We start from the raw sequence: 22,630 nt of genomic DNA, 5'->3' as shown, positions 1-22,630 counted from the left end.
TCGCCCTCGTCGTGTTACGTCGATCGAGAGGACAGGGTTAGTCGTAGTGAGTCTGCCTCTCCGGAGAGTGGAGATGACGAAGATGCATGTATAATATCACGCTTCTTGGTTTGTCAGGCGGCATAATTGTTTATTGGTTCGACACTAATGGTTTCTCATCCCCCTTTCTCTCCCTCTCCCTCTCGCTCTTTTTCTATCTCCCGCAGAAATTTTCTGTCATGATTTTCATTAATCGGCAGAATCCCTTATTCTCTCAAGACGAATTTACCGACACGAAGCAGCGTTTGTCGGACGTTAACTTGGAGCAAGTTTGCCGTAATCGATTCGCGTCCGGGTGAAAATAAGGGGCAATGGGACCAGCAGGCCTCTCTCTCTTTCTCTCTTCAAGTTGGAGTTAGCTTTTATCGTGGAATGACGTTGCGCTGTTTTATCATCGACAGACATCTACGATTGTAAGGGTGCAACTGGGGCAGTAATTATAGTTTGAACGAGGTGACCGATATATCATGCCCGTAAATGCCAAAAACTGTTTCGAAGCAACAGCAATGTTTTATTATATAGTTGAGGTTTGTTCAGCAACTTCGATTGCGTCATAGTACTTGTACTTTAAACAGCTTATTCACGCGAATTTATTCATGGACCGTTGACAGTATTAATAGGACATATTGCGTGAATTGCACCCTTTTTACATATTAGATAGAATCTGTTCTAATAATTTGTATACTTATAAGATATTTTGATACATTTATTTAAGGAAATAATTCTATTAGCCTTTCTCCTCTCTTATATACGCGAAAATATTTTATCAAAATATTATTAAAATATATTATTAAAAGTGATTCATCGAATAAATTATTTAATTTTTTTAAGAGAGATGTTGGTAACAATAAAATACACACACACAATCCATAAAAAATTTTATTATTATTACAATTATTATATTTATTATTACTTTATCCATGACAATTCTATTACTATTTATCTATTACAATTCTTCACGATGATCTTCATATTGTTTCTTTCAAAAATCGAGCACGCTATCAGGCAACAAAGATTCGGTGACGAAAGATTCTCGTAGAAAGAGATTTGTCGGCATACCTGCTGTGAAATAAATCTCTCATAATAAATCATTGCCAAGCAAAATAGAATAAAAACCTAATTATATAAATAAGCTTTTATTAAACAACGTAATTATTAAATAAACTTTTTATTTTAACATTTATTATAACGAATAAACGGAGCGTATTAAAAGAGAGTGCTTTGATGTTGAGGAAGTGAGTATTTCTCTTATCATTCGCGCGAAGCGACTCATGATTGCCTGTCATGATTTATCTTGTACGTACTGATACGGAAATAGAACATCACAATTAATTTTTAATAGTTACATTATTTATTGAAACATAATACTATGTCAAAAGTTATATTGTAGTCCTATCTACATTCTCAAATATATACCTGTGGCTATTTTCTTCTTTTCGCGTCTGCGATATATTAAATATGCTGCTACTATTAGAATCGTCGCAATTGATATCACGAGGATCCAAATTATTTTGGCAACGTTAATCGAGGCGTTGTAATGAGACGCCAAATAACAAGGCAAATCTGAAAAAATAAAAATACAGATATGAAATATATACAAATTTAAACATTGTGATAAATAGAATGCAAATTTATCTTTCTTTTCAATATTAATTTTATATTATTTTGATTAATTTTTGTAAATAGTGTAGCTGATTTTTTACGCTAATTTTATAATTTTTTTATATACTTATTTTTTTAAAAATTAAAAGCGTTATTCTATTTTTAATCGATGTTTTTATAGAAAAACGTAAAATGCTCCAATATTTTGTGAAAAAATAATATTTAAAAAACTTTAATAATTACTTTGCAAAGCTCACAAAGTAAACACATTATTTTGCAATTCTATCTTCATCTTCATCTCTTCTTTTGTTATAATATAGAAATGATTTTTATTATATAAAGTTATTTTTGTTTGAATCATATATTATTTTATATAAAGAAGAAAATAAAAATTACATCTTTTTATACTGAATAAGAAATTACATTTTTTTATACTGAAGACGATCACTTAGAATATAGAGAAGAGTTTAAAAGAATGGAAGTTATAAACTTTCCTATAATTTTTTATGTATAAATAATTAACAAAATTTTAAATGAAAAAGTAAGTAATTTCTTTGCTCTTTCAAAGTAAAATGCAAATACCTGTACTAAATAAGCAACCGACGATTGGAGTCGTATCGCCTTTATCAGAGTGTATCACGTAGCAGAGTGATTCCTTGTTAAGGGAATTGTCGCACTGATAACAATACGGCGCGTTCTCGTAGGCTTGCATGATTACGCTATTATTTGTATCGTTACGGATCGTGATTCTGCAATTATATAATTTATTAAGCAATTTGTTAATTATTTAATTAGCGCTCTTTCCTCGCTATCAAAGACAAGAAATCTATAGGTCGATGATATTTACTTATTGATATCACTGCAATTGAAATCCATTCTTATAACGCATATAGTCGGTTGATCGCAATCCCATCCCGTCCAACCGTAGTGACACTTGCATCTGTACTCGTCGTCTTCAACGATACACGTACCGTGATCGCTACAATTACGGGAACAAGCGGGAATGCATTCCGTTTCAAAGCGAGACCCGGTATTCGGCACAAAATTGTCGCGACAAACGCAATGATTCGGGCCGACGCAATCGCCATTCTGACAGCCTCTTTCGCAAATCGGGTCGCAGATGCTTTCGTTTCTCAGGGCGAAACCCGCGTTACACGTGCAACGATTCGGCGCTGTACACGTGCCGTTGAAACATTCTTGAACGCAATGGGGTACGCAGTGACCATCAGCGTGTTTAGTGTAACCGTTGTAACAATTGCATGTAAGGGATGCAGTGCATATCCCATTATTCCCGCACGAAGGATTGCAAACAGGTTCACCACGCGGCACACAGATGCGCGTCGTGCTATTGTCTAAGGGCAAAGACAATTGATGCGGCTTCATCCACGATGGTTCATAATCTTCGTTACAGGTGCACACGTTTGGAGCGGTGCATGTACCCTTGATGCATTCGAAATCGCAAACTGGTTCGCATAGGGATTGATGTTCCTCGTTCTGTATATATCTCTGATTCTTTATCGAAGGAATAACAATAAAATATATATTTTTTTATTTAACTGTGATTATACTTTTAGAAATACTCATAGTTGCCAATTAATTAAAAAACATCTTTTTTATTGGTTTTTATTTATTAAATAATTAATTTTATTGATTGAATAATGATTTTGATTTTTTCCAGTGAGTTTTTTTTTCTTTTTTTAAATAAATAATTTTTACATTTTATATATTTTATCATGTAGAGCTATGTACTTGCTATACTTACATTAAATGTCACAGAGAAAGATTCTTGCGATAGTTTTGCATTCAAGTGTTGCGTTAGGCGATACCCCTGAGAGCAAGTGCATGTATTGGGCGATGTACATTTCCCATGCGGTTCACAAGGTATTGCGCAATGCGGTTTGCAAACTCGAGTTTGATTATCATAAACGAAACCCTCGTCGCAGACACATACTCCGGTGATGCACGTGCCGTTGCCGCAGTCCTCGCAGATCGGTTCGCATAGGTATTTCGAACTTCCATTACGGTGTTCGTAACCGTCGTTACAATCGCAACTCTCTGGTCCGATGCAAGTGCCCATTTTGCATGGAAAACTACAGATTGGTTCGCAAACGCTCGCGTTCACCGCTGTGTAACCGTCGTTGCAGAAACACATTTGTGGTCCCATACACGCGCCGAAAACACAGGTCTCGTCGCATTTAGGGACGCAGTTGAAGCGATCGAACTGGTCCACCTCGTAACCATCCAAACATTTGCAAACGTTAGGCGCAGCGCAGTAACCATTCGTGCAAGCGCGATCACAAACGGGCTCGCACGTGGACGAGGTGGAGGTTTTTTCGATTCTCTTGTAACCAGGACGGCACGAGCAGACATGCGGCTCGTAGCAATATCCGTAGTTACGTTCGCATTCCTCGTCGCAGTCAGGACGACAAGTGAATCCGTCCGAATCCATCCAATAGTCCTTGTTGCAGCTACATATGTCAGGTTCGACGCACGTGCCGTTGATGCAACCGTTCGTGCACACCGGTACGCACGTCTCTTTGTCGTTCGTGTTGCTCGAAGCGCGGTATCCTGCGTGACATATGCAAACGTTCGGTTTTAAGCAGTATCCCTTCTTGCAAGATTGCGGGCAATGCGGTACACATTCTCTACCGATTTGAGTATAGAATGTGCAGCATGTGGGCTCTATGATATATGCGGTGTGATACTGCAAATGTAATTGGTTAATTAGCGAATCATGATATAAGGAGATAAGAAAAAAAGAAAGAGAGAAAGCGAGAAATAAAAGAGCATTTATGAAGACTTTGCATTTGTAAAATAAATGCAAAGATAAGAAAATAAAATAAAATTTTACCGAATTTTACATACTATCTGTTGGTGATGTGTGATACTAATTTTTCGTTTAGATGCTATTATTTATTGAGGATACATTTTTATTGAGTTTTTTTTTATTGAATTTGCCACAAAGCAACATTATCTGAGCAACACATTTTGAATATAGCGTACAAACAATCCAATATCTAGTTTTTCTGAAATTTTGTTTTGTTAATTCAATATCTCATTTATGAAATATTGTTTCAGTTAATTTGATTTTCAAAACAAAAATTAACGATTGCAGGGCAAAGTAACACTGATTGTGAGAAGAATGCATTTGACATGTATACAAATTTTTTTTACTGTTTTTTTTTTTCATTTTTTCTGTGAAATTTTATTTCTTATTTCTTTTTTGTCATTTTTTATGTTATTTATCTCAGATTTTATTACCTCTTTTCTGTAATTTACTCGAGTCCTGATAGAATAAAATAAATGTAAAGAATCCCGCGTTCGATATGTTTCCATATAAGGAATATAATGTGTGAAGCTACGGCTGTAATAAAATTAACAAAATTAATGTATTTTTGAAAAAAAAGTTATTTTTAAAAAATTCAAAATATATCAAATTTAGAAATAGATATTTAATAGATCTAAATAGAATATAATTTCGACATATATGTAGAAAAAAGAGATCGTATAACAAATATAATACCTGATTTGTTTAGTACACGTTGAATTATTAATTGGTATGTGTAAAGAAGGCTTATTAGGGATAAGCGTTACGGAAGTTCCATTTGTATACATTTTGTCTATTTGTAGAAATAATATTTTGACAATCAATATAGTGATCAAACTCTTAAACAACCCCATAGCACGTTGTTTTTGTGAAGTTGACACTTGCTTCGTAAAACTTGAACTGACTATTGTATCACTTTCTTTCCATGTATTATCTCTTTTATCTCTTGCTTTCCATGCATATGAACTACGTTGTTCTAATGGGACAGGATGTGGATGTGCTGTGTTATCAGAGAGTTTACTAAAATGGATGTGTATGTGTAGTATAAAGTTCGTTTAAAGTATTAATACTATTTATGTCGAGATAATATAAGGTGAAATAGGATGAAATATAAGATGAAAAGGATTACCAATTGCTTTAAAAGGCACTTTATTCTAAATGAATAAAAAATATTTTATATATTTTTTTTTAATATACGAGGGTAAATAAAAAAGTAAAGGGACAAATAAAGAAAAACACATTTATTTTAACCTATGTGGAAAATTTACATATCATTTTTCAACATAATCCCCACCAACATCGATACATTTGATCCACTACTTAATAAGCTTCTGTATTTCATCCTGGAAGAAAGATTTGGATGCGTAGCCAGTTATGCACTACTGCAATGACCTTCTCATCCAAAGAAAATTTTTTTTCTCGTAGTATTTCTTTTCTTTTTTTTTTCTTTTTTTTTTCATCTCTTCGGTTTATTAAAAGAAGCACTACGAGGAAAAAATTTTTCTTTGGATGAGAAGGTCATTGCAGTGGTGCATAACTGGCTACACACCCAATCCAAATCTTTCTTCCAGGATGGAATACAAAAGCTTGTTAAGTAGTGGATCAAATGTATCGATGTTGGTGGGGATTATGTCGAAAAATGATATGTAAATTTTCCACATAGGTTAAAATAAATGTGTTTTTCTTTATTTGTCCCTTTACTTTTTGACTTACCCTCGTACATATAAAAGTTTATGTATATTTAGTTTTTAAATATAAAAGTTTTTTATATATAAAAATGGCGATTTATACATCTTTCATTTTTTTCTCTCCACGAAAGAAATGATACCGAGAAAAAGTATGAAAGAAAATATTTCATAAAATTCCACAGCGAGTAGATAATGTGCGAGAATTTTAAAAACTGGATACATAGATGCGTGCGGCATCAATTAATCATTGATAGAAAGTTTAAAATCGCGAAACCCACACAAAAATTGTGCGTTTTCCGTGATGAACACGGTTAGCTCGAAACAAATAGTAGTAAATCACCCAGCGACTATTTTATCAGCTGCAAAAGTTTCTGTAGTCGAAATTCTGAATGGAAGCATCCGCGTTTCTGTTAAATTATCATTTTAGCACGAAATCCTGACAATGACAATGTATCGTACAATGATAACAATAATGCATTTAACGAAGGTGATCACTTGATGTGACGCCATTTATACAATTCGTATATAAAAAAGTAAAATAAATTAATAATATAAGAGCTTTAATAGCAAAAGAGGAGAAATTGTCGCAGTTGCGCGGTCATGTCTTTTTTTCAAGGTTTTGTGACAAAAAACTGCAAGAAAACGAAACATTAGAAAGCAGATAAAAATTGTGACGAAAAAATATGCACATTTAAAAACTTATAGTTTATTGAATATATTTTAGATTAATGAATATATACATTTTTAATTAACTTCAATTAACAATTAATTAAATTAATAACAAACATTTTTTTGTATTTATTATTATTATTTCAAGCAAAATTTCAAAAATTTTATATTAAGTTTTTCGTAGAATTTTTTAAATTAAGAATTAATATTACTCTCTTCAATTAGCCCTTGCATTGATGTACTGTGTCTGCAAATTACCTGTTCATCACCTGTTAAAAAGAATACTTTGTTGAGTAATGTATTAATTACATTATTTAGTTTGTTACTTGTACGCCTCAAAAAATTTATTTGCATTTTTTTCGCGATAATTATTTATATACTCGATTCTTGTTTAAAGTTGATATTTATAACTTATATTCTATTTTTTTCTAACATTTTCTAAATAAGCATGTATAATTAAGAAATTATTTTTGCAATTATTACTGGATAATATGTATAATGAAATTTGATAATGATACCTAGATCATCCATTTGTGTATTTCGATGTTTTCGTAGTACTACATAAATTGCTACTGCACTTATCAGAAGTAATATTCCGAAACCACCTGCGATTCCACTTAGTTTGATAATTTCCTTTCCAGTTCTATACTGACTGCTTAGTGTGAGACATTCTATCGCAAAAAAAGTAATAAGTCTTTATTAGTTTGTCGCGCAATATTATATTGCGAGGAGAAATTAAAAATTTGATATGATGAAGGAATAAGACAGACAGATATATATATAACTAAAAAATAAAATATGTAACTAAAAAAAATTAATATATAATGTTAATATAATAACAGTATAATACAACTATGTTGTGAATACATAAACATATCTGAAAAAGTTAATATCAATTTCGATATATTTATATATCGTACATAATCAGAAAAAATTTTTGAATTTTTTATCTTTCTGCTTTTTTTCTCAGAAATAAAAAGAAATGCATGTTAAATAAATGTATATTTATAACAAACCTTCATTCATTAAACAACCAATTTGTGTTTCCTTTTCTGTGTCATTAATATGCATTTTAAAACACAATGTCTCATTGTTTATCTTATTAATACACTCGGGACATCGTGGGTTATTTATAAGTACATGCTCGATAGTGTTATTTTGTTCTTCCATGACATTTAATCTGCAAGAAAATAAAGGAATGACAGATGATTCATAGACGATTCATTTCAGATATCGTTATAATGGTTTTTCTGATAATAATATCAAAGCGTCCTGTACGGAAAGAAAGAGAGAGAGAGAGAGAGAGAGAGAGAGAAGGGGGGGATTTAATTGGTTAATATTGAATCCATACTTAAATATCTCATTAATTAAATATACTCATTGCTGTTACGTCCAATTACTATATCTACTTAATAAAAAAAATATAAATTTCTAAAATGCTATATTCTAGATACTTACGACTCGGTACGATTATCTTCGTCTTTTAAGATCGAGATACACAAGGTTGGTCGATCGCAACTCCGGCCGGTCCATCCGTAGTTGCATTCGCAAATCCTACGTTCCTCGATGCACTCGCCGTGAGTGCCGCAACCACCCTGGCATGCGTGCACGCAGGTACCTTCGATTTTCACAAAACCAGCATGACATTGACACTCGTCCGGTGCTACACAATCGCCGTTATCGCAATTCTCGCAACGCGGCATGCATCTACTTCCGTTTCCCGGTCCATCCTCAGGAATGTAACGAGGTTCCCAGGCTCCGGGTTCGATTTTCCTCGAGTCTTCGAGGACGAAACCGTCGTCGCATTCGCAGACTTCAGGTGCGACGCACGTGCCATTGTTGCACGTTGAACAAAAAGGCTCGCACCTACCCGTTTCCGCATTTCGATAACCATCGAAGCACGAGCAGATATCCGGTGCCGTACACGTGCCGTTTCCGCAGTCGACGGTGCAGATCGGCTCGCATCTAAACGGAACATCTTTTTCATCGTAATAGACCATGCGATAATTGTCCTTGCAAACGCACAAGTCAGGCGCTTCGCAGATTCCGTTTGTTTCGCAGATCGGGTGACAGATAGGATCGCACACGTTCATAGAATGCGTCGATTGACGATAGCCTGGTTTGCAATTGCATACGTCGGGTCGGACGCAGATACCATTCTTGCAGCTCGGATTGCAAATCGGTTCGCAGAGATTCGTACGATTATTCTCGGTAGGTTGATAGCCAAAGTTACAGGTACATTCGTTTGGCGCGTTGCAAAATCCATTGATGCAGTCAGTTTCGCAAAAAGGTTCGCATATGTTCGAAGAATTGTCCTTTGAAGGACGATAGCCTTTGTTGCATATACAAGTTTCAGGCGCGCTACAGACGCCGTTTACGCAATTCCGGCTACAGATAGGCTCGCAGATATTGGTGAAGTTGCCGTCTGACGGTTGATAACCAGTATCACAACTGCATGTATCAGGAGCGCTGCAAAATCCATTGATGCATTCTGCACCGCAGATCGGCTCGCACACTGAGTTATCAGCAAAATATTGTATATCCTGAAAATCAATATTTTTCTATGTAAATATAAAAATTATTTTACGTAAATATAAAGTATATACGACGCTTCTTAAACCGATGAGAAATGATCTTGCGGTAAATTTTTCTTTTTTTTTTTTCTCTCTAATACTAACGATTTTTTTGGCTCGGGTCTTGTCAGCTAGGCGATATCCTTCAAAACAAGTGCAAACATCCGGTGCGGTGCAAACGCCAAACGGTTCGCAAGAAATTTCGCAGTAAGGCTCGCAAATGTGTGTCGTTGATTCATCGCCGCTCAGTCGAAATCCCTCGTTGCATGTGCATACGCCAGGTGCAGTGCAGCTTCCATTGAGGCAAGCTTTTTCACAGACCGGTTCGCAAATGTAATTTGAATTTTCAAATAAGCCATAGCCCTCGAAACAACTACAGCTTTCGGGGGCCACGCAAGTACCCATGACGCAAGCTTCACTGCAAACTGGTTCGCACGTACTCGAAGTTTTTAAGGAATAACCTTTGTCGCAAGTGCATACGTTGGGTGCCGTACATGTGCCATAGAGACAACCGTGCTCGCATTTGGGTTTACAGACGAATATATTATCTGGATCAAGCTCATAACCATTATCGCAGGCACACGTGTCAGGAGCGATGCATTCACCGTGAACGCATGGATTTTCGCAAACAGGTTGGCATTTCTAAGTACAGAAAGATGCGAATGTTTATCGACATGTGCTTTTTTTAAATCTATTTGTGCTTGATTGTGTGCTGAGACTGTGTTTTCTCTTCTAATATTAACATCTATCTAATTGAGACAACAATTATTTTTTCACGACGCACCCCCCCCCCCCCCCCCCACAACATTGAACATAATCTTTCAATTTTGATTTTATGTTTACATTCGTGACTATCGTGTTAAATAAACAAAATTCAAATTTAAGTAAATCAAATAAATCGTATTGTTTACCTACGTTAAATACTCTCTGACCACGAGGAAGAATTATATCGGTGTATCGATTTAGACAGGCACAGTGATTGGGTTCGGAACAATATGATCCTGTGTGACATGCTAAATTGCAAACAGGTTCACAAGTATGACCGTCCATGTTCAATAAGTATCCATCATCGCACGTACAAACTTCAGGCGCGGTGCATTTGCCATGTAAACAGGTGTGAGTGCATTCAGGAACACAGATAGGATCGAAATCCTTTTCTTCATATCCTGAATTACACATACATACATTTGGTTTGACGCAAGTGCCGTTTCCACATTTTGGTTGACAAATTGGTTCACATGTTAAAGAAAATAACATCAGCTCATATCCATTGCAACACGTGTATTTTTTGCGCCATGATAGGTGAAACTAAAATAGAAATAAATTTTTTATTAGCGACATAACGATATTTATATATGTATATAAAGAAATGCATCTAAGTCTTTAGAGAATATAAATATAGAATTATTTGGTTAGATAAAATAACTAAGTTGACTAATAGAAGATAATAATATCCTTATCAAAAAATAAAATAATATTTATTCTATTAATAATCGAATATATATATGAAATATATTGAATGTTGAAAATATATGAAATGTTGAAAAGTATATATATATATATATATATATATATATATATATGTATATGTAATTTTTCAAATATTATATATCATGAAATATATATCCCATGATATATATAATTTATCACACAAATATTATATATAATTTTCTGTACATTATAATATTATTCTGTTTTGTTGAGAGAGAAAGAGAGTGTTATGCAGGAACAGATGTTTTACACGCTTAAATCTTACCTCACGTCTGTAATTCCATCGAGTCCGAGTCTCATAAAAAAGACCCCATGTCTTCTCTCTATATGTTTCCAGGTATCGAACCATTTGGGACTCTTGAAAACTATAAACAGTGTGTAAGTTTAACAATATTAGCTTATTTATGCACTGTATCAATCATATTGAATATCTTATGAACATTATTTCGATTTATAAAGAGGGAAGAAAAGAAAATATGTGACTATATCTTACCTAACTAATTGACTACATCTTCCTTCTGTATCAGCAATCGACTCATATAATTCATCAAGATATTTATTTGAAAGTGATTGAAAACTGACTATTTCAGTAATTAGTCTGTTCTGTAGAATAGCAAAAATAAATACGACGTATAAAAATTTCATAATTGCTAAATACAGAAAAATTTATTTTCGTGAAGAGACAACTAGCGAGAAAGAGCGATTAATATATGGACAGTTATATATCAAGTCGCGAACTAGACTAAAGGCTTCTCTTCCTTTCTGTTATGATGTAGCGCGCTATCAGAATCCGGCAGGATGTTAGCTGTTGTCAGGCACCAACAATTATATTAATATGAATCCTCAACTTATACATATATATATATATATATATATATATATATATATATGATAAATTTCTTTCTTTAAGTAATCTTTATTTCATATAAGTTTTACTGAAAACTTTTTTATATGCATGCATTGTGTTTTAAGTCGCAGTGATTAATTTAAGAATAAATAAATAAAATGAAAAGTATTCAGATTGATTTACAAAAATTCTCTTCAACGAAAAAAACACGTATTTTGCTTGCCTATTTTCACTTTGTAAATTATGCTACATGCAGATTATCCTCAATATGAAAATTTTAGTTAAATTACTTAAATACATTAAAATCTATAGCATTAACTATTGTGATAATTATAAAGTACCTAGTGCACTTTTTTAGAATGTATATTGCATAAAACTGTAAAAATTGTATAATGTTTTATGCCGTAAACGAATCAATTCCGCATGTTTAACAGTGCATAAACGGAATGTACATTTTCTTGAGCAAAACTTATTGTTAGTTAAGCTGACATACTAGGTCAAGGATGTAGTTTGCAATGACCCATTTATGATGCAACAACATTAGTTGTATGCAAAATAAACAATTGCACAATAAACGATTGCGGTTATACTTAGTTTACGGATATTTTCACGGGTTTTTTAGCATACATCAATGTTTAATTATTAATTAATGCATTTATTTTCTTTTAAAGTTTTTTTACATCTGACACTATATTTGTTCTAAGAAAATTGTGTCCGCAAATTATTTTATACTACTCAAGAATTTGTGTATAATGTCATCGAAGTAATATAATATAGAATCAAAGTATTATAATACAGAAATTTAAATTGGACATAAAGGTGCAATGACATTCTATCTGTATATTATTGTTTGACACATATTTCAACAGTTATATCGATGAAAAATACATATTGTGTAAAACAAAAAATGCACAAAAATGTTGTTTTACAATTTATTATCAATTAATAAATATAATATTTCAGTTGGAACATAATGCGCGAAATTTTCATCTCTTTGTCAAATTAATCTAAATATCAACATACTTCGTGTCGTTAGCTTTTTTTTATATTTAAGAAACGGCTTTTACTCTTGTGGAATGCATTTCTGCTGATCAGTATCTTTTCGGTACCCGGAATTACAAATACAGACATTTGCAGAGTACACATGCCGTTCGGACATCCGTCTTCTCATCCGGTACGCATGTTGTAAGGTCATCATTGACATGAGTGTATCCGTCATTGCAAATGCACTGATTCGGTCCATTGCAATAGCCGTTCAAGCACGGAGGCTGACACTCGGGCAAATAATTCGAATCCGAATAATTTCACTCGTCTCGAATGCACCTATCTGTCAAGAAGGTGGTGTGGAATCCCGGATCGCATTCGCATATGCCCGGACTTACGCACCGTCCATTCGGGTCACATCCGTAGGAGTATCTGTTAGGGAAACGCACTTATCGATATTATTTTTCGTAAAACCGGGTCTGCATTGACAAATACGTAGTAACGCGAGGCATTTGCCTCGTTAGAGTCTGCAGTCGTTTGGACAATGAAGAATGCAGGATTCGCGGTCATTTGGAGTGTTGGTGTATCTGTAAAGTTTATTTAATGTTAAATTTGTATGCTTAATATTTCGTTAAAACATATGTTGAAAATATCACAGTTAAAATCTGTGGAACAACCTCTCTCTCTCTCTCTCTTTCTATACATATATATGTATATATGTATATGTATATGTATTTCGATATATGTATATTTTTGATCTGTATCTCAAGTATGAATAATATTAATTACGCAAATGTCGGTGCGTATGTGGATAAAAGTCAAAAGATATTTTATTTGTATGTTTGCATAAAATTACATGATATATATATATATATATATATATATATATATAATGACTTTCACAGCGAGTAATATTGTATCTGATAAATTTAATATTATCAATTATATAAATGCATTTTCCTACTACGAAAAGATTAGAAATACAATTACACAATTATGAGGCAAAGTTTAATAATCACGTAGAATGTCATGCTAGAGATATTTTTGTCACCGGAATAGAATATTCGAAAGAAAGATAATTACTCATGACATGTGCATACACCTGCACTACATGTACCGTACACACAGCCTTCTTCACAAACGGGTGTGCATTCGTTGTTATAATTCAGTATCCTAGATTGCATTGACAAATGTCCGGAGCCACGCATTCGCCGTTTCTGCATCCGTTAGTACAGATTGGTTTACATTGACCGTTTATCTCCTCATAGCCAGATTTGCACTTGCACACTTCAGGAACGAAACAATAAGCGTGCTCTTGACACTCGTATGTGCAGACGGGTATGCAAATGTTATTCGTCACGTTGCGCTTGAAGCCGTCACAACAGTCCAGAATAGTAATCCAACTACCGTTATGCTGAGATGAATAAAAGATTAATAAAATCTATTCTTATAATTATCCTCTTATGGAAATAATTTTTTAAATTTATATCGACTTTTGTAATGCACAAATGTTGCATTCCGAAATTTTTGTTTCCACGAGAAAATTTACACTGAGAATTTTCTCTTAGAATTTATCCTGAAAATCATCGTAATCGTGGGACAATATGGTATGGAAAGAATTTTATTTTTTTATGAGAATTTGTCTGATTAATATTTATCACAATAAAAATAATAATATCTATCACAATAAAATATAAAACATGTTTGATTAATTTTACTAAACTGCATAATAAAATTAATCAAACATATTTTATATTTTATTGTGATAAATATTAATCAGAGAAATTTTCATAAAATTCTTTTTATACCATATTGTCCCACGATTACCATGATTTTCAGGGTAAATTCTAAGAGAAAATTCTCTCTGTGTAGTTTTTTACATTTACTAAAATTTAACGCACAAACGCAGAAAAATACTCGATAGTTACTTACTTTGGCTGCCTTCAGGTTTTTGAATGATCTTGTAAGATGATCCACTAGAATTCAAAGCCAAAACATAACTGTATCTAATAGATATATTTATATTATTATTAGTACATTTATATATTAAGGATGTGTAAGTAAATAATAATACTGAAATATATCATTGTCAGTATTACGTTCATCCCGAATTGAAAAATTGATTACTTACGGCACTGTTTTGTAACAAAGAGTATTTTGTGAGAGATTGGCCCATAGAAGTTGGTGATATTGTCTGTTTAGACGACAATGCAATTGTTGTTTGCTTTTTACACCGTTTGTTGTCCAAGTGCAGACACACAAGCACGTAAAAACAATCAGGCAAATCAATAATCTCTGCATGTTGCATGGACCAGCAATTTTCATCTTCTCGATTAAAAGTGCGCAATACTTGTTCAAGGAAACGAATATCGGTTTTGCATCTCGACACTTCAGTCTTCAAAAGATAATAATGCATTCGTATGTCTATCTTTTCATACTTTTTCTTTTATCTTACTTATTGATTAATTGCTATTTACTGGGATATAATTGATTCATTCCATACAGTTTTAATTAATAATTTTAATAATGTATTTATTGCAATTTATAATTTTCTGCACAAAGTGAAAAATAGTAATATATTAAAAAGTTAATAATATTACCAGATGTTTTAGAGATGTAAACCTTACAAATTATGTTTTTGTAAGATTCTTTTAAATTTGAAATCAAAATTGTGAAAAATAGGTTTTTTTGAATTGCATATTTATATCATGCACATATTATATTAAGATAAAGTATGAGACACATATACATATATAATGTATGTAAATTATTATAAGTAAGAAATATTTATTCACACTTACTTACATTTATAAACACTTACGTTATCAGAATTAGATTATCCGAAAAGACACACACACAATTACGTTGAATTTATATGCATATAATATTTTGAGGGAAAATAATTTCTTTTTTAAAAGATTAATCAAGTTGTATTTTAAGATAAAGTAGAACAACCCAAGCGCGCGCGTAGCGCGCGCCATTCTTCGGTTTTGTATTAAAAAAAAAATAATATTAAAAAAAAAATTAATATAAAGTTTATTTAAACTTGATTAATATTTTTTTTACAGAAATCAGTTGATTAAAGCGTTAATTTACTAATTAAATTTTTAAATAAAAATATGTTATAGAAATTAAAACAGTAATTTGTAAATAAGATGTAATATCTTATTTTCGATTAATATTTTTTGACAGAAATCAGCTGATAACTGTCAAAAATATTACTCGAATTTAAAGTATTATAACACATTATTTAAAACATATTATATTCTTTAAATTTTTATAACATATTATTATTTTAAAAATTAAATAGCAAATTAACGCTTAAATCAGCTGATTTCTGTCAAAAAATATTAATAAAGCGAAAATTTGCTAATTAAATATTCTTGCTTACACATTTTTTCTAAACTGCATTGTTTATGAGATATTCGACACACACATATGTATAGTATACATAATTTGAATATTTTGTTTTCAGATCAATATGTGTGCTGTGTACTACAACTTCGCTATTGCACGTATCGGTGAGTGAGAAATTGTTTATTTTATAATATTTTTATAGCGGTGATGGGGGTGTATATATGTTGAAAATATTAAAATAATAATATGTTTTGAATAATATGTTATAATATCTTATCCACGATTAACATTTTTTGACAAAAATCAGCTGATAATTGTCAAAAATATTAATCGAATTTAAAATATTATAACATCCCTTTCTAAAAAAGGCATATTAATTGTAAGTCGATTCTCGCAAGTATTGTTGCATCTTTACCGCGATGTTGATTGACTGTTTCGATTCGCATTGTGCGTTATATTTGTAACATCGAGAGACTGTCATCGCGAGGGTTAGTAATTTAACAGTTTGTTCAAAATAAAATAAAATAAATAATGTTTTAAATAATATATTATAATACTTTAAACTCGATTAATATTTTTTGACAGAAATCAACTGATAACTCAAAAATATTAATCGAGTTTAAAGTATTATAACATATTATTTAAAACTAATATTATTATTTTATTTAATTTTATTTTGAACGAACTGTCAAACTGTTAACCCTCGCGAGGACAGCCTCACGACTCTCGATGCTACAAATATAACGCACAACGCGAATCTTGACAGCCAATGCGCATCGAGAAAAAGCGACAACAATAAATTTCAATATATGCGAGTATCGACTTTACATATCTTTTTTAGAAAGGGGATACTAAACTATTATTACAAAAATGTTTTTTGTTTCTATTATAAATTTTGCATTATATAATGAGGTTTATACAATTTGTTTAATATCATTCTTAAATAAATCTGCGCTCGCTTTATCATACTTATCTTAAGTATTAACACGCTGTTGTCAATTTTTTTTTAAATCTGTGAAATAATGTTTACTCTCCCGGGACACATTTCTGCTGACGGTTTTCCTCCCGGTACCCGAAATTACAATTACAGACATTTGGCAAAATACACAAGCCGTTCGGACATCCGCTCTCGCATACCGGTACGCATGTTGTAAGGTCACCATTGTTGTGAGTGTATCCTGACTTACAGGTGCATTGGTTCGGTCCGCTACAATAACCGTTCAAGCACGGATGCTGGCATCCGATTCTCGTATCCATATTATTCCCAATGTCTCGGACACACCTATCCGTTATAAAATCATTGAGGAATCCCGGATTGCAGTCGCATTTGCCCCAAGCGTTGCACTGTCCATTCGGACCGCAGCCGTATATACATTGCGCAGGTTCTATATCTGTTAAAGGAACGCAATTACCCATATTATTGCGCTCAAAACCGGGTCTGCATTTACAAATTCTTAGCGCGGCACATTCGCCGACGCAGGGGAGGCAATCAAGATTGCAGGACTCGCTGTCATTTGGAGTGTCAGGGAATCTGTAAAGATTATTTAATGTTGAATTTGGGAGTTTTTAAGTGTTTAATGTTAAATTTTTATGTGTTTTGAAGTATTTAATATTTCGTCAAAACATATGTTGAAAATATCCTATATCTGCGAAACATTCTGCATACTAATAATACGATATGTACATATATGTATGTAAATGTATATGTATATATAATGAGTAAAATTTAATTTTCGCGTAGAATATCACGCCGATGCTAGAGATATTTCGTAATTATCGGAAATCATAGAATATTCGAAAGAATAAGATAATTACTCGTGACAGGTGCAAATCTTCCCTGCATGTTCCATACACGCAGTTTTCTTCGCAACCGATTATGCACTCGTTCATTAAATTTAGGATATATCCTGGATTGCATTGACAAACGCCCGGCTTCATGCATTCGCCGTTTCTGCATCCATTGTTACAGATTGACCGTTTAGCTCCTCGTAGCCAAATTTGCACTTGCATACTTTAGGAATGAAACAATAAGCGTTTTCTTGGCACCGATGCGTGCAAATGGGTGTGCAAATGTTACGTTGAATTTGAAGCCATCGCAACAATCCAGAATGGTAATCAAAGTATCATTATGCTAGGATGAATAAAAGATTAATCTATTCTTATAATTGCCGTCTTATAGAAGCTATTTAAATTTATATCGACTCTTATAATGCATGCACAAATATTGCATTTTGAGATTTTTTGGTTCCACGAGAAAATTTAGTTTAGCATATATATATATATATATATGCTAAATATATATTTACCAAAAATTAACACAAACGCAGAAAAATATTCGAGTCAATTACTCACTGGCTGACTGCCTCCAGGTGATTGTTGGACGATATTGTAAGGTGATTCACTAGAGTTCAAAGCCAAAACATGACTATATCTAAGCATAGATATATTTATATTATTGTTAGTCCGCGCATATATTAAATTGAAAGAGAGTGTGTGTATGTGGAAGTAGAAAATAATACTGAAATATATAATTGTTGGTATTAGGCTCGTCTTGAATTGAAAAATTGATTACTTACGGCACTTTTTTGTAACAAAGAAGATTTTCTGTGTAATTGGCTCATAAAAGTTGTTGATATCGTCTATTTGTAAGACTACGCAGTAGTCTGCCTTTTATATTGTCAGTTGCTGGTGTGCTGACACACAGGCATGTAAAAATAACTAGACAAATCATTAATCTCTGCATGTTGCATGATCGATCACGAATTTACTACTGATTCTTTTTCGCTTAGACAGAGTACATCTATACGCGATAAGATTGCCTCAGAGGCCAGCAGCTTCTTCCACCTTTTCGATTAAACTGCGCAATACTTGTTCAAGGAATCGATTATCGGTTATGCATCTCGACATATCAATCTTCAAAAGCCAAAAAAGCGTTGGTGTGTCTGTTCCTTCATACTTTTTTAAATTTTAATTATTGTTATTTAAATTTAATAACAATAATTAAATTAAATTATTGTTATTTACTATGATATCAGCTCATTCCACACATTTTTAATTAATACTTTTAATAATATATTCATTGCAATTTGTAACTTTGTGCACAAAGTGAAAAAAGTAATATATTACCATTAAAAAGTTTAATTTAATAATATCACATGTTTTAGATGTAAACCCTAAAAATTATGTTTGCAAAATTTTTAAATTTGAAATAAAAATTGTGAAAAATAGTTCCTTTTTTTAAATTACATATTTATGTCATGCACATATTATATTAAACGAAAGTATAAGATGACTATGATATATAAAATATGTAAATTATAATTAAGAAACATTTATACACTTATTTTATTTGAATTAGATTATCCGAAGTTAGAATTATTGAATTTAACGTTTATATATGCACATAATGTTTTGAGAGAAAATAATTTCTTCTTCAAAAGAATATTCAAATTGTATCTTTGAGATAAACACTAAACTATAAAATGTTTTCTGTATCGGTATGCGTACTTTATTATGACTTTCGCGTTACATATTGATGTTTACACAATCTATTTGATATCTGGGAATGAATGTATGCTCGCTTTGTCAAACTAATCTAAATATTAACACACTATATGTCAGTTATTTATACATCTTGAAAACATCCATTTACTCTTGCGGGACACATCTTTGCCGACCCTTAACACCACTTTCTTTTCGGTATCCGGGGTTGCAGATACAGAAATTCGGGAGGGTGCATACGCCATTCGGGCATCCGCCCACGCATACCGGTACGCATCTTGAACGTGTGACATCACGAGGATCGTGAGTGTATCCCTGATTGCAGGTGCACTGATCCGGTCCGGTGCATTGGCCGTTCAAGCACGGATGCTGGCACACGCGTGTGTCCGTTTCATCCCCCTCGTATCGGACGCATCTACCCGTATCAGAATCTTTGCGGAATCCCAGATCGCAGTCGCACACGTTCGGGGCGACGCACCGTTCGTTCGGTCCGCAACCGTATCTGCATTGTGAGCTAGTCGCGTTGGAAGATGTTAGGGGAACGCATCTACCGATAGCAGGATCGACCGTGTATCCCGGTTCGCAGATACATCGATTATGTCCTATACGGCAGATGCCGTGAGGACCACAGCCGTGTCTACAGTCGAGGGTGTGCGGCGGGGTGGTGACTGTCGGTGCGGGGATGCATCTACCGGTATCGGGATCGACAATATACCCTTCTCCGCACTGCGATGAGCCAGGGGTAGTCGGGACGCATCGGCCGCTGTAACGATCCCGCGTGTATCCGGATCTGCAGCCGCAAACGTTCGGCGCGATGCACTCGCCACCGTCGCAGCCACCCGGACAGTCCGGCACGCAACTTCCGGTGCGATCGTGCACAAAACCGGGTCGGCATCTACAAATGTTCGGCGCGATACATTCGCCGTCGTCGCAACCGTTTGGACAGTGAGGAACGCAGGACTCGCGGTCACCGGGAGGATTGGTGTATCTGTAAAATAATTTATAATACGTTTCGTCAAAGAACGTGTGTTGAAAATATCAGTAGATGCGAAACGTTCTGTATAACAATTTAATATATATACTAACAGATTAATGCTCTCGTTTGATAAAACTTGTAATTGTATAGTATCTATAAAGTATCTGTTTCTCTAATACAAGTGATATCACTTATACAAATGTCGATGTGCGTGCATAAAAATTAAAAGATAATTTATTTATATGTCTGCACAAAATTACACGGTGTATAAATTTGCAGCGTAATATCGCATGCAGCGTGTTCGCGAATTTAACATTGATTTATCAACTATACGTAGATTTATCTCTCTGTTTTTGAAAAACAGGTTACACATGTAGAGCGCTCTGCGCAATTACGAGGCTAATTTTAATTATGATAGAGATATATTGCGTAGTTACCGGAGATCATAGGATATTAAAAAAAATAAGATAATTACCCTTGGTGACAGGCACATACACCCGGCGTGCTGCATGTGCCGTGCTCGCAGCCTCCCTTGCAAGCGGCCACGCATTCCTTGCGTTCATTCTGAACAAATCCCGGTCTGCATTGGCAAACTCGCGGCGCCACGCATTCGCCGTTTCTGCATTCGTCAGGGCAGATTGGCTTGCACTGACGGTTTATCTCATCGTAGCCTAATTTGCACACGCACACCTCTGGGGAGAAGCAATAGGCGTTCTCTTGACACTGGTATGTACAGACAGGCATGCAGACGCCATCCTCGGGACGCCATCCCGGTTGACAGCTGCAGATGTTTGGTCCTGTGCAACGTCCGCCGAAACAGCCACGATCGCAATGCGGTTCGCACAAGCCACTCGTCACGTTGCGCTCGTAACCGTCGCAACAGTCCAAAATAGTAATCCAACCCTCGTTATGCTGATTAATAAGAGATTTATTTATTTATTTATTATATAATTGCTTTACATTAAGATAATTATTTTATAATTATCTTAATAAAGTTATTTGAATAGTTTGTAATGAATGCGCAAGTTGCATTCTAAGATCTCTTATTTTTTTTAAAAATGTAGTTTATTATATTTATGAAAAAAATTAATAAGAACGCGGGAAAAATTTACGGTCAAAAGAAAGAGATTAGGTCATTGCTATTAACTGGGACATAATTGACTCATTCGTTACTTACAGACTGGCCTCCTGATGGTTGAGGGATGGTATTATAAGGCGAGCCACTAGAGTTCAAAGCCAAAACATGACTGTATCTATAATAAACATAGATATATTTTATATTATTCTTAGTGCGCGCACGCATATAACATACAAAGAATATATAAGCGAAAAGCAGTACTGACAATTGTGTTATTGTCAGAAATATTGCGTTCGCGTCTCGAAATGAAAAATTGATTACTTACGGCACCGTTTTATAGCAAAGAGCATTTTGCGAGGAGTTGCTACCATGATAATTTCCGCTTGTGGGATAACGCGGTCGATGTCCACCCTTTACACCGTTCGTGGCCCAGGTGCTGGCACATAGGCCCGTAAAAACGACCAGGCAAATCAACAATCGTTGCATGTTGTACGAACGATCGCGAATTTACTACTGGGTGCTTATTTTCGGTCAGAGAGCGGGCATCATCGCGATAAGAGTGTCGCAGAGGCCAGCGTTTTTCATCTTTTTGATTAAACTACGCAACACTCGTTCAAGGAAATGGTTATCAGTTACACATATCGATATGTCAAAGAGTCTTAATAGGGCCAATAAAGCATTCGTGCGTCCCGTTTCTTCATATTTTCTTTCTTATCTAATTATTGATTAGGTTATTACTATTAACTGGGACATAATTGACTCATTCGACGCGGTTTCAATCGTGAATAAATTATTTATTGCATCTTGTAACTTTGTGCACAAAATGAAAGAATAAGATAATGTGTCGCAATTAAATTTATAATAGCTTAATAATATTATCGAATATTTTTTATTTAAATCATAAAAATTTTTTACACTTGTGCAACATTCTTCTGAATTTTAAGTAAAAGTTATGAAAAATATTTTTTTTTTAATTACACATTTACGTCATGCACATA

General features: G+C 33.8%; 3 protein-coding genes across 4 annotated transcripts in view; 1 reads left to right on the top strand and 2 right to left on the bottom strand.

Annotated features, from left to right (window-relative positions):
• The window catches only part of Wat (worker-enriched antennal transcript), a 142,634-nt gene that overhangs the window by 6,328 nt on the left and 113,676 nt on the right, over nt 1-22,630 (top strand). The window contains exon 4 of the mRNA XM_083043629.1: nt 16,196-16,241. The gene's annotated coding sequence lies outside the window, so the exon portion shown is untranslated. The remainder of the gene's footprint in view (nt 1-16,195; nt 16,242-22,630) is intronic.
• On the bottom strand, nt 964-5,367 carry LOC145939357 (uncharacterized). Of its 2 annotated transcripts, none has more exons than XM_083043616.1 (7): nt 5,165-5,367; nt 4,903-5,005; nt 3,404-4,345; nt 2,489-3,153; nt 2,224-2,390; nt 1,456-1,602; nt 964-1,101 (listed from the first exon to the last, which is right to left on the bottom strand). In XM_083043616.1, the coding sequence occupies exons 1-7, from the start codon at nt 5,320-5,322 to the stop codon at nt 1,022-1,024; spliced, it is 2,262 nt and encodes a 753-aa protein (XP_082899742.1). In that variant the 5' UTR covers nt 5,323-5,367; the 3' UTR covers nt 964-1,021. The 2 variants fall into 2 exon arrangements, with proteins under 2 accessions (XP_082899742.1, XP_082899743.1); XM_083043617.1 differs by having other exon boundaries at nt 2,489-3,135.
• Nucleotides 6,938-22,201, bottom strand: LOC145939316 (uncharacterized). The gene is made up of 20 exons (XM_083043547.1): nt 21,958-22,201; nt 21,732-21,807; nt 21,030-21,466; nt 19,728-20,566; nt 17,893-17,914; nt 17,108-17,608; nt 14,852-15,115; nt 14,653-14,726; nt 14,601-14,605; nt 13,966-14,134; nt 13,195-13,307; nt 12,885-13,010; nt 11,383-11,552; nt 11,155-11,254; nt 10,314-10,706; nt 9,504-10,040; nt 8,284-9,368; nt 7,842-8,005; nt 7,344-7,496; nt 6,938-7,094 (listed from the first exon to the last, which is right to left on the bottom strand). Exons 1-20 carry the CDS (start codon nt 22,116-22,118, stop codon nt 7,021-7,023), a joined length of 5,463 nt encoding a protein of 1,820 aa, XP_082899673.1. The 5' UTR covers nt 22,119-22,201; the 3' UTR covers nt 6,938-7,020.

The sequence above is a fragment of the Prenolepis imparis genome, unplaced genomic scaffold, assembly GCF_030444845.1.
Source record: "Prenolepis imparis isolate NDT839.2.m4 unplaced genomic scaffold, iyPreImpa1.0 SCAF_8, whole genome shotgun sequence".
Taxonomy (NCBI): domain Eukaryota; kingdom Metazoa; phylum Arthropoda; class Insecta; order Hymenoptera; family Formicidae; genus Prenolepis; species Prenolepis imparis.
The sequence above is the reverse complement of the archived record's forward strand: the minus strand, read 5'-3'. Positions and strand labels throughout refer to the sequence as shown.